General features: G+C 32.9%; 1 protein-coding gene across 7 annotated transcripts in view; it reads right to left on the bottom strand.

Annotated features, from left to right (window-relative positions):
- The window catches only part of STXBP5L (syntaxin binding protein 5L), a 379589-nt gene that overhangs the window by 119569 nt on the left and 246917 nt on the right, over nt 1-13103 (bottom strand). For all 7 annotated transcript variants that reach the window (XM_019448501.2, XM_019448499.2, XM_019448505.2 and 4 more), the window contains exons 15-16: nt 5022-5062; nt 1442-1659 (exon numbers count right to left, since the gene is read on the bottom strand). In XM_019448501.2, the coding sequence (XP_019304046.2) occupies nt 1442-1659; nt 5022-5062 (259 nt within the window). The remainder of the gene's footprint in view (nt 1-1441; nt 1660-5021; nt 5063-13103) is intronic.

The raw sequence follows: 13103 nt of genomic DNA, 5'->3' as shown, positions 1-13103 counted from the left end.
TTACATAAAAAATACTCCTAAGATAAAGGTATAAATTACAACTCCATATATAGTAAAAGGAGAAATTGGTCAGTTATTCCAGTAAATAAAATAAACTGGATGTGTTTACACACACATACATAACACACAAATTATTTGTACAAGGATTTTAGTTTTAAAAAAACCATTCAATTTTGCCTTCAAATTCAGTAAAACATTCCCAAAATAAATTCTAATTTTTGTTTCATTAGCTCAGCTCTTAATTTCATTAGCTTGCTTAATTAAAAAACATTTGATAAACTGTATTGGAATAAAAGATGATCCAAAACCTTTTTTTTAAATCTAAAAATGTTTAAAAATTAAGTACTTTATGATTACATTCTATGCTTTAATTAAAATCGATTTTACAACAAACATTTGCTTTACAATGTAAAAATCAGGATCTTTGAGGCTGAAAACAGTTGCTTAATAAAATGTCATTATGGGGTGTGAATATAGCAATATTATCAAAATGACTGTTATAATTATCTTAAAATTAAAAAACCCTCTAGTGACAGTAACCATTACCAATTATTGTCAACTATACCTAGACACTATACTAATGATTTTATATAATCCTTATAAGAACCTTATGAAATTTCATTATCGTTTGTAGTTTATTACTACTTTCCATTTTTCTATTTTATTTGCACAGAAAATCACATGAGTGATGAAACTGGGTCTTACTCAGACTCTACTACTGACTACTGGATCTTTGTGACCTCAGCATCGTATAGCTATTCGCTGGTACAGCTAGAATTAAAACATAGACTTATCTGACTCCAAAGGCTGGGATTTTAACTAATATACTTTAACAGGGCAATACTTAATTTTAGCTGTTGAGGTAAAAAGTTATATACAGGTGTTTAGTAGATAATCTTTATTTTCTGATAAAATGGTAAAATGGACTCAGTAGGGATGGCCAATTATCTATAGATGCCTTAATTTAGATTTAATTTATCCCACGAGAGTATCAGAACAATTAAATTACTTGATTAGTTTAAAATTAAGATTAGGTAAGGTAGCTCATAATTCTTTCCATCCTATAAAAATGTCGCTGTACAGAAATTAAAAATTGACAAGAAAAGGCAAACTAAAAAATTTTAATAAAGATATACAACAAAGCCCACATTAATTTGACATTTATGCATAAAGCTACAAATGTCTGTATAAATTCTATACAGACAGAATACATCCTATCTAAAAATACAAGGTTTTGATACAGAACTGTTTTCATCATTTTAAGCCAAACTATTTTTTAATAAGTTATATAAGTAACAAGAATAATTTAAAATCCTATGAATTGGATTACTGACTAAATACATCAGTCTTGATGGCTTAAAACCATATCAAGCACTAGCCAAAATATATGATAATTGCTTTAATAACTCTAGCTATGAACATTAAATTTTAAATCACTTACCACTATTTCTGTTGTAATTTCATGTCTGCTGAATTTATAAATTATGACATATGCAGAGACTCCTGAAACACAGAATATTCTGCTCTCTGGACACCAGTAAATCATCTGAATGGCATATGGATCTTCCTCTACAATTTCACATGTTGGTTTTCCTTCTCCTACCTTCTGTTTTTCAAACACTTTTGAAGTTTTTAGCTTATACAGCATCTGCAGAGTTACTACAAGATATTGAAGCATAGTTATCTTCTAATTTGAACTTAATTCTTAGATGTTGTTAAACTCTTTCAGTGTATTTGTTAAACTACTAAAATAGAATCCAAGCAGACAAAATAAATTATATTTTAACTAGTAAGCATTCAATGTCATGAACTCTTATCATAGTTTAGCTGAAGGGAGACTCCAGAGAAAAATAAACATTTATTCAACATATACTATATACCAATGAATTTGTAGGTCCTTTGTATGCATTGTCTCATGTGATCCTCAGAAAAGTCCAATGAAGTATTTTTATCCTTATTTATTGATAAAAATATTGGGGCTCAAAAAGGTGACAATGGAAATACTAAACCTAATTCTCTCCTAAAGGAGACCCCTTAATCCTTTTTCACAATTTCCCCCCTTTGATTGCTACATGAGAGGTTGATGTTATTCATAGAGGGTTTTCTTCTCCCAACAAATTTCTTAGACAATCCTTAAGATGAGAAACATTTGTAATTTACTACCTAGTAGTATTGAAAGCCCAATAATCTGCAATTATTTTAGAAAGAATCTTTTCTGAGTGGCCCTGTATTAGAAAAGGATCAGTTATAATTTTTAAAAACTCTGGGTTTGTGAATTGTTTTCAGGAATTTTTATTTGGGGGAATATTTTTTCCATTTTAGACCCTGATAAGAACTCTCCTATAAAAAGCTCTGATTCTACAAAAGATCCTTAAGAAAATTTCTGAAAATCTGGGAGTTTCTGTCAAAAGTGCATAATTTGAACCTAATCATGAGAAACTTCAGTCAAACCCAAACTGAAGATTACACAAAATAACTGGCCTGAGTTTTCAAAAATATCAATTAAATGAAATAAAGACTAAGAAACAATTCCAAATTGAGGAAAACCCAAAAGATGATAAATGCAATAAATAATTCTCAATTTTCTTTTATTATAAAAGATATTATTGGGACAATTGGTGAAAACCGAGTAAGACCTGGAGGTTAGCAGGTATTGCTGTATTGCCATCAGTATTAATCTTCTGATTTTTATAACTGTAATTTGACTATGTAAAAGAATGTCTTATTTGTAGGAAAGATACAGTGAAGTATTTTAGAGGCATGTAATGTAAAAGGAGCATCATATCTGCAACTCAGAAATGGTTACAAAATGCTGTAAGTATATATAAATATATGGAGAAGAAGGAGAGGGAGGAGGGTGGAAAAACAAATGTAGTATACATTGACATTTGGAAAATCTGGCTAAAAGCTATATAACACTTCATGGTATTTTTTTTTCAATTATTCTGTAAGTCTAAAATTACGTCAAATCAAAACATTTTTAAAATGGGTAAGGCTTTATACCAGATGCTATAGCCTGGCTTCTATGTCAGATGGGGTATCACTCCCATGATTATTTTATATGACATAGCAATGCTAAAAGGATACTACAGACATAATTAAGGCCCCTAATTAGTTGACTTTGAGTTAATTAACAGAGATTATCCTTAATGGGGCTGACATAACTGGTGCCCTCTCTGAGGTTAGAGAGACACTCCCTCACCAGCCTTAATAAAACAAGTTGCCATGAGTTCTAAAACTATAAGAAAATGAATTCTGCCAACAACTACATGAGACTGAATGAGGATTCTAAATCTCAGATGAAACTGCAGCCCTAGCGAACACCTTGACTGCAGTCTCAGGAAACCCTGAGCAAAGAACCCAGCTAAACTACCCAGATTCCTGACACAAAGAAAATGTGAGATAATATGTAAGTACTGCTCAGTTGTGGTAATTTGTTAGTCAGCAAATTGAAAACTAATACACATAAAACATAAACTCAATTATTCAAATTCAGTATAACCTCACTTCCTGTACTGGACAGTATTCCACAAAATTGACAAACTAAGTGAAATTTCTTCAATGATATCCATTAAACTGGAAATATGTTCCTATAATTACAGTAAAAATATTAAACATGCTGCAAGCCTTTATAATATGTTTTGAATGGGATAAAATATTTAAAAATTAACCTCTTAAAATATTATGCATGCTTAAGAGTGGCATATACTCTAATCACTAGGATGTTAAAGTGTCTTCTCACATTTTAGATGCCAAGGAGTGAATTTGAGGTGGTGGGATGTTACTATAAAATTGTGTTCTTGGAACAAGGTCAGATTTACAAGAAAAGTCCATCCAAAGAAAATCTTTTGTCCTGTGGAATTTCTCCCTGAGCCATTGATTTCTATTGTGTGAGTTCAGAAAGGGGCCTCAAAATTCGTGGTTTTAAATATTTTAATCATTTTTTCTTGCTGATGATTTGCTCCATTGCTGAAAGACTCTAGCTTGCAGGCTAAGAGTATAACCAATAATCAACCTTCTTCCCTCTGCTTTTGTGTTTATCATAATCTTCCTCAGAAGCTGTTTACTTCTATAGCTTCAAATACCACTTTTACACTGCCTCTTCATTAGTTTCCATTCTTGACTGTTCTTCCTACCTGCTAGACATTTTTACCTGGATTTCCTGGTATAATTACAAGATTCAAACCTCCAGCACTCTCTTATAGTCCTCATCTTGCTAGTTGTTCATCCTCAGAAACTGAGTCCTCGCTCACTTACTCTATTCCTCCTATTCCTATTAAAATCTTAAATATCTTCCCAAACTCACATTAAGTATTACCCCATCAAATTACCCTTTCTGGATCTACCTGGTTCAAACAAATCACAAATTTCTGATAACAAACAGAATTCGAGTTCTATTACATTTACAGTTCTTATCATACTGTTTACCTAATAGTCAAATATGTGCATTCATTTATCTGATTTAGTAAATAAAAGTACTATGAAGGATATATACAGATACAATCAATTCTGAAATATCTTTGCGTGCCCTTCAACACTGAGGCAGCCTACCTTATTCCTTAAATTACATAATTCTCAAAAATTTTAAAAGAAATTTTACATTTATCTAATCACTTCTTTTTATTCACATAGGGCTTCATAGACAAATGGAAAAGAAAAGTGAAGACTAGTGAGATAAAAGAACTTTTCTAGGACCAGAGCTGGAGGTGAAGGAAATTCCTTCAATAGAGTTAATCTGACAAAGTATGGTAGTTTTTTCAATGTACCTTACCTTTTGTAAATACAACAGGTTGCTGATGGAGACTTCAGTCCTATCTGTTAATATTATAAAGGAAAAGTATAGTAGAGATAGTACTTTAAAATGACCCAACATAGGAAATGGATTTTTATAACACAGCTATATATACATATGCTAAAACTGTATCTGAAATATTAATCATCCAAAGTAAAAAGTGGCAAATGGCTCTGCGTAAATATTAACTGAGGGTTTTCTGTTATAGAACAAGAGACTTAAAACTTACTTGCCGAAGCATCCCAAAATTTTATTGATCCATCTGCATGACTAGATGAGAAATACATTAGCATTAATTATAGTAAATTTCAAAAATTATAGGCATTCTAACTGTATATAAGAGGTATTGACAAAATTTGATTTAAAAAATCCCATTCCAGTGAGAATGAATATATGCTAAAGCATTTCTAAGCTCATAACAATGGTTTACTTTTTAAACAATGCACTAAAATCTAAATTGAAAAAAGAACAATTACTAAGATTTGACTGTAGGAATATTTTTATGTGTAATAGAGAACAATGAAAACTGGCCTGAATAAACAATATATTTTATATAAAACTGTTTACACTTGGGGTGGCTGGGTGGCTCAATCGGTTAAGTGTCCAACTTCAGCTCTGGTCATGATCTCACAGCTTGTGAGTTCGAGCCCTGCGTTGGGCTCTGTGCTGACAGCTCAGAGCCTGGAGCCTCTTCAAATTCTGTGTCTTTCTCTCTCTCACTGCCCCTCCCCCATTCACACTCTCTCTCTGTCTCTCAAAAATAAATAAACATTAAAAAAGTTAAAAAAAATTGTTCACACTCAATAAAAAAATACCTGAGTTAATTCTGATTACATTAAAATAATTTTGAAGTGAATGTCATAGTGAAATTTAAGTTTCAAAATATAAAAAGCAAATCCTTAAACCTATCTAGAATGGTATCATTATTTGGTAATATAATGGCAATTCTATAAGAACTCCTCTAGAAATGAAGATGATAGAATAACCCCAACACATTTTATGAGGTCAGCCTTATCCTGACTACCAAAACCAAAAAATAAAATTATAAAACCATATTCCTCAAGCATAGGTGAAAAAATTGTCAACAAAATCTTAGCAAATCAAATAAAAAACATATAGAAAGGATCAGACATCATGACTAAGTGCAGTTTATCTTAGGAATGTAAGACTTGTTAAACATTAAAAAAAATCAAACACCATATTGTTATTCATCATACTGACAGATTAAAGAAGAAAAACCATATGGTCATCTCAATAAATACAGGAAAAGTATTTGTCTCCAGCTTTTGGCTATTGTGAATAATGCTTCTATGAACGTTCATGTAAAAGTTTTTGTATATACCTAAAAGTGGGAGTGCTCAGTTATATGATAATTAGTTATCTTTTTGAGAAATTGCCAAACCATATTCTATATCAGTTGTACCATTTTACATTCCCACTAGCAAACTATGTGGTTCTAATTAATCTGTATCCTTGTCAACACTTGCTTTTCTTCCTCTTAAAAATTTTTTTAGCCATTGTAGTGGGTGTGAAGTGGTATACACAATTAATTGTGGCTTTGTTTTCATTTCCCCAATGACTAATGATGTTAAGCATATTTTCATGTGCCTGTTGGCCATTTGTATATCTTTTTTTGAAAAAGTCTACACAAATCCTTTGTTCATTTAAAAAATGTCTTTTTATTGTTGAGCTCTAAGAGTTATTTATATATTATGAAAACTAAACTCTATTAGATATATGGTTTGAAAATTTTTTCCAACTCGTTGTCTTTTCACCTAATGATGAAGGCCATTTTACCTATATTTTTCTTTTATTTTTATGCTTTTGGTGTAATATCTACAAAATCTCTGCCATAATCAAAGTCATGAAAGATTACCTTGTTTTCTTTTTTGAATTTTTATTTATTTATTAATTAAATATAATTTATTGTGAAATTGGTTTCCATACAACACCCAGTGCTCATCCCAACAGCTGCTCTCCTCAATGTCCATCACCCTCTTTCCCCTCTTCCCCCTACCTCCCATCAACCTTCAGTTTGTTCTCAGTATTTAAGAGTCTCTTATGGTTTGCCTCCCTCCCTCTCTGTAACTTTTTTTCCCCCTTCCCCTCCCCCATGGTCTTCCTTTTTGAATTTTATAGCTTTAGCTATAAATTCAAGCCTTTCCTTATATTTGAGTTAATTTTTGCATATGGTATGAAGTAGGGGTCCAAATTTTTCTTTCAAGTTTTTATTTAAATTCTAGTTAGTTAACATATAGTGCAATATTAGTTTCAGGAGTAGAATTTAGTGAATCTTCACTTACATATAACACCCAATGCTCATCGCAAGTGCCCTCAATACCCATCACCCATTTAGCCCATGCCCCTGCCTACCTCCCTTCCAGCAGCCCTCAGTTTGTTCTCTATAGTTAAGAGTCTGTTTTCCGGTTTTTCTCTCTTTTTTCCTCACTATGTTCATCTGTTTTGTTTCTTAAATTTCATATATGAGTGAAATCAGATGGTATTTGTCTTTATTTGACTGACTTATTTCGCTTAGCCTAATCTACTCTGGCTCCATCCGTGTAACTGCAAATGGCACAATTTCATTCTTTTTTTATGGCTGAATAATATTCCATTACACACACACCCCACATCTTCTCTATCCATTCATCAGTCGATGGACATTTAGGCTTTTTCCATAATTTGGCTATTGTTGATAATGCTACTATGAATGTCAGGGTGCATGTGTCCCTTCAAATGAGTATATTTGTATCCTTTGGGTAAATACCTAGTAGTGCAATTGCTGGGTTGTAGAGTAGTTCTATTTTTAACTGTTCGAGGAACCTCCATACTATTTTCCAGAGTGGCTACACCAGTTTGCATTCTCACCAACAGTGTAAGAGGGTTCCTCTTTCTCTGCATCCTGGCCAACATCTGTTGTTTCCTGTGTTGCTGATTCTAGCCATTCTGATAGGTGTGAGGTCATATCTCATTGTACATTTTATTTGTTTTTCCCTGATGATAGGCAAGGTTGAGCGTATTTTCCTGTGTCTGTACATCTTTTTTGGAGAAAATGTCTGTTCATGTCTTCTGCCCATTTCTTAACTTGGTTGTTTTTATTTGTGTTGAGTTTGTGAAGTTTTTTATAGATTTGGTGGGGGGGGGGGATGTCTAACTTTATTCTTTTGTATGTGGGTATCCAGTTCTCCTAGCAACATTTGCTGATGAGATTATTCTTTCTCCTGTCTTGGCACTCTTGTTTAAAAAAACAAGCATAGATGTATGATTTTATTTCCGGAATCCCAATTACATTTCATTAAATTATATCTCTAATCTTATGACATTACCAAACTGTTTTGATCAGTGTAGCTGTGGAGGAAACTTTACAATTAAGAAGTGTAAGTCCTTCAACTTTGTTCTTTTTCAAGATCATTTTGTCTATTTGGAGTCACTTGCAATTTCATATGAATTTTAGGATAACCATTTTCATTTCTGCAAAAAAGCCATTGGGTTTTGATAGGGATTGTAGTGAATATGTACATCACTTTTGGTATATTATTATCTTAAGAATATTAAATCTTACATTCATAAACATGGGATGTCATTCTATTTATTTTTGTGTTTTTAAAATATTTTTTGGCAATGTTTTATAGCTTCTAATGTATAAACCTTTCATCTACTTGGTTAAATTTGTTTCTAAATTTGTTTCAAAAAGTATTTTATTTTATTTTTTGATGCTATTATAAATAGAATTGCTTTCTTAATTTCCTTTGTGGATTGTTCATTGTTAGTATACAAAAACACACTAATACATATATAAGATTATGATATCCGCAAATAGAGCTAATGTTTTTTCTTTCCACTGTAGGTGCTTTTTATTTTTCTTGCCTCACTCTTCTGGATAGAATTTCCAATACAATATGAAATAGAAGTATCAAAAGCAGGGATCCTTGTCTTGTTCATGATCTCAGAGGGAAAGGTTTCAGTCTTTCACTATCGAATATGATGTTATCTGTGGGTTTTGCAAAAATGCCCTTTACCAGGTTAAGGAAGTTCCATTCCAATAAGGAAGTCACTGAGTTATCTGAATGTTGCTGTTGTGGTTTTAAATCATGAAAGGGACATCTGTAAAATGCTTTTTCTGCATGAGATAACCTTATTTTTCTTCCCTCCATTTTACTGATGTGGGTATTACATTGATTTGTGTATATTGAAACACTCTTGTGTTCCTAGGACAAACTCCACTTGATCATATTTTATAAATCTCTTAATATTCTACTGGATTGTGTTTGCTAGTATTTTATTGAGGATGCTTGCATCTATATTCATAAGTAATATTGTTGCATAGTTTTCTTTTCCTGTGATGTCTTTGTCTGGCTTTGGTATTAGGGTAAAGCTGGCCCCAAAGAACGAGTTAAAATGTGTTCCCTTCTAGTTTTTGGAAAATGTGTGAGAAGCATTTGGTGTTACCTCCTTCAACAATTGGTAGAGTTCACCATGAAGTCATCTGATCCTGGCCTTTTCTTTGAAGGAAGACTTTGACTACTAATTCAATCTCTTGTTACAAATTTGTTCAGATTATTTGTTCTGGAGTCAGTTTTGGTAGTTTCTCAGAATTTATCCATTTCATCTAGGTTATTTACTTTGTCAGCATGCAATTGTTCATAATATTCTTTTATAACCCTTTTTACCATGTAAGGTCAAATCCATGTATTCTTTTATCTGCCTGTTCAAATCTGAGGCTGAATCCCTCGCGTAAGTTTTTCATTTCTGTTATTGTACTTTCCAGCACCAGAATATCTCTCTCTCTCTCTCTCTCTCTCTCTCTCTCTACCTACCTACCTACCTACCTATTTATTTATTTTAGAGAAAGAGAAAGCATGCGGGGAGGGGAGGGAAGCCTCGGGGAGAGGGTAGGAGAGCAAGAGAGAGCGCGAGAGAGAGCGAGAGTGAGCAAGAGAGAGAGAGAGAGAGAGAGAGAGAAAGAGAGAGAGAGAGAGAATGAATCTTAAGCAGGCTCTATGCTCAGCATGGAGCCCAACAGGGGCTCAATCCCATGACCCTGGATCATGACCTGAGATAAAATGAAGAATGGGAGCTCAACTGACTGAGCCACTCAGGCACCCCCAGGACCAGAATTTCTATTTAGTTTCTTTTTAAAATAAATTTTCTTTATTAATACTCTCTATTTAGTGAGACTTAATTCTTTAATTGATTACCTTCAATTCTTTATCCTTGTTTTCTTTTAGTTCTTTAAGCATATTTAAGACTGCTGACTTAAAATCTTTGTATAGTACGTAAAATGTCAGCTATCACAGGGACAGTTTCAGTTAAATTATTTTCTTTCCCCTCTGAATGGGCCATGCTTTCTTGTTTCTTTGTATGCTGTGTTTTTTGTTGTTGAAAGCTGAACTTTTGAGCATTAATGAGGAAGCTGTGAAAATTAGATTTTTCTCCCTTCCCAATTTTTTCTGTTGATGCTTGTTGTAAGTTTTTGCTGTTAGTTTAGAAAAGTCATAACGTAAACAGTTTTTCAAAAGATTGTATCCTTCACTGTGTTTGGCCTCTGAAAACTCTGCTCCCTTAGCTTACTGGTGACCTAGTGATTTCACAGCAATTTCATTAAATGACTATAGCCAAACAACAGCAGCAACAATAATAAATCCTTTCCATGTCTGCACAGGTTGATTCTGTGTTAGGAAACTGCTGCAATAATAGCCAGGTTATTTCCAACTCTGCATTAGCCTTTAATTACTGTCTGCATGGTGCCTAAAGTTAATCCAAAGGGGAAAACTTAGAATCTTCTCAGGTATTTTCTTAGCATGTATCCAACTGTAGGCAGCATATAGACATCTAGATTCTGCAGTGTCTGTGGGAGCTTTACAAAGCCTTTGTTCCCCCCATCTATCTTCTTATACAGCCTATTCTTTCCAAGAGTATAAACAATCTATTGTTCGCCCCAGCTTGTTATCCCTATCCCCAGGTAAGTGGCAGCTGGTACATCTGCCTTTAATTACTCAGATAAATGCCTTCCAGGAAGCCACTTCAACCCCAGGAAAGCACTGAGGCAAGGAAAACAAAGGTAAGCCCTTGAGCTAATGCTTCAGGGAGTCACCAAACAGGTAAAAACACAGGTCAGGTACAACTACCATTCTATGAAAAGAAGGTCTGTATTTATTACTCCCTCTGGCACCAGAAAGCTATGTAAGAAGAATGCAGGGTGCTATCTTCATGGCCACCAGTAGTTAACTGTAAATGAGTAAGATAAAAATATCATGCGGTCTCTTAACAAAATTCAGCAGCTTTTTAAAGAAATGAGATATAGTTGACATTTAACATTATATTAGTTTCAGGTGTACAACATAATTAGACATTTGTACATTTTGTAAAATAATTACCATAAGTTTAGTTAATATCCATCACCATAGGTGGTTAAAAATATTTTGTTTTCTTGTGTGAGGATTTTGAAGATTTACTCTCTTAGCAACTTTCAAGTATACAATACAGTATTATAAACTATACCCACCATGGTATACATTACATTTCCATGACTTATTTTATAGCAACTTCTGTCTTCATTAAGCATTCCCCTGATTGTTATAAATTTTCTATTAGATTCTAGAATTCTGAAAAAATTGATTTTGCCAACGTAAGCATTTTTTAGTGGAGAAACCAGTACTCTCTCATTTTCAGTAATGTAACTTCCTGATATTTTGAAAAAAATTTTTTTACTTAGTTAAAACTCTCATACAGTACAAATCATAAAATCACACCACAATGAAGCATCACAAAATGAATACAACTGTTTAATCACTCAGATTAAAAAACAGAACATCATCTAAAACCCCTTAAATTCTCTTTTCCAATCACTATTTCTACATCTTTCCCAATGGTTGCCGCTGTCTTGGCTTTTAACACCCTGTATCAGTTTTACCAGTTTTTGAAGCGTCTATAAATGGAAACAACTATGTTGAGTCTAGTTGATTTCAGTCAATAATATGTATTACTTTAATACATGTCAGAACGTCAACTTGATTTGTGTTACAGTGTGAAACAACAGATTAAAAAATGATGAACACTGGGCGTTGTATGGAAACCAATTTGACAATAAATTTCATATTAAAAATTGCTGTTTAGAATTCCACTGTATGAATACACCACAGCATATTTATATACTCTAGTATTGTTAAATATTTATGTTGTTTCTATTTTGGCACTATTACAAATTGTGTGGCTCTGAAAATTCTTGAAAACTCTATTTTGGAGTACTTAATACAGATTTTTATTAGATATATATCTAGGAGTGGAATCAGTGGACTCACCTGAATTCTTAGGTGCTGCCAAAGAATTTTCCAAGGAAGCTATAACCAATTCGTACTCCCACTAACACTTTAAAAGAGTTCTAGGGGTACATGGTGGCTCAGTTGGTTGTGTCCAACTCTTGGTTTTGGCTCATGTCATGATCTCATGGTTCATGGGATCCAGCCCTGTGTTGGGCTCAGCGCTGACAACATGGAGCCTGCTTGGGATTCTCTCTCCCTCTCTCTCTGCCCCTCACCCCCAAAACTAAACAAACTAATAATAATAAAAGATTTCTAGTTGTTCCACATCATGAGGAAAAGGTGCTGATAGTCTCTTTAAAATTTTATCCATTCTGATGGGTATGTGCAATGTTATCTTATTGTGATTTCAATTGACATTACTCTGAAAAGTGATGAACACCTTTTCATATGCTTATGACCATTTGGTTACTTTGTTAGGTCTCTTGGCCAATTTTTTCTATTGAGTTTACTGTGTCTTTTTCATATATTTATCATAATTATTTATATATCTGATATAAGCCCTTCACTATTTACACAAAATGTAAGAGTCTTCCCTGTAACTGGTATTTTCAGTGTCTTAATGGTGTCTTTTGAGGAAAAGTTCTTAATTTTAATGTAATCTAATTTATAAAATTTTCCCTTTCTGGTTAGTGCTATTTTGTATTTTCTTTACAAAATCTTCCAAAACATCAAAAAGATATTCTCCTCTATTATCCTCCTGAAGTTGTATTGTTTTCCTATAGCATTTAAATCTATCATTTACCTGAACATATTTTTATTATGATGTGTGGTAAAGACAGAGTCCATATGAATATCCAATTAAGCAGTATAATTTTTTTTAAAAGATCCATTCCTCACTACTTTGGAGTGTCATGTTCATAAAAAATCAGTTATCTTATACATGACATATGTTTTTGGACTCTCTAGTCTGTTCAGCTTTGTCTGGCAGGGTCTATATTTCTGCCATCAACACACAATCTTAGTCACTATAGTTTTATAATAACTCTAAA

The sequence above is a fragment of the Panthera pardus genome, unplaced genomic scaffold, assembly GCF_024362965.1.
Source record: "Panthera pardus isolate Hobbes unplaced genomic scaffold, ASM2436296v1 HiC_scaffold_16, whole genome shotgun sequence".
Lineage (NCBI taxonomy): Eukaryota > Metazoa > Chordata > Mammalia > Carnivora > Felidae > Panthera > Panthera pardus.
This window is presented reverse-complemented; position numbering and strand designations above follow the sequence as displayed.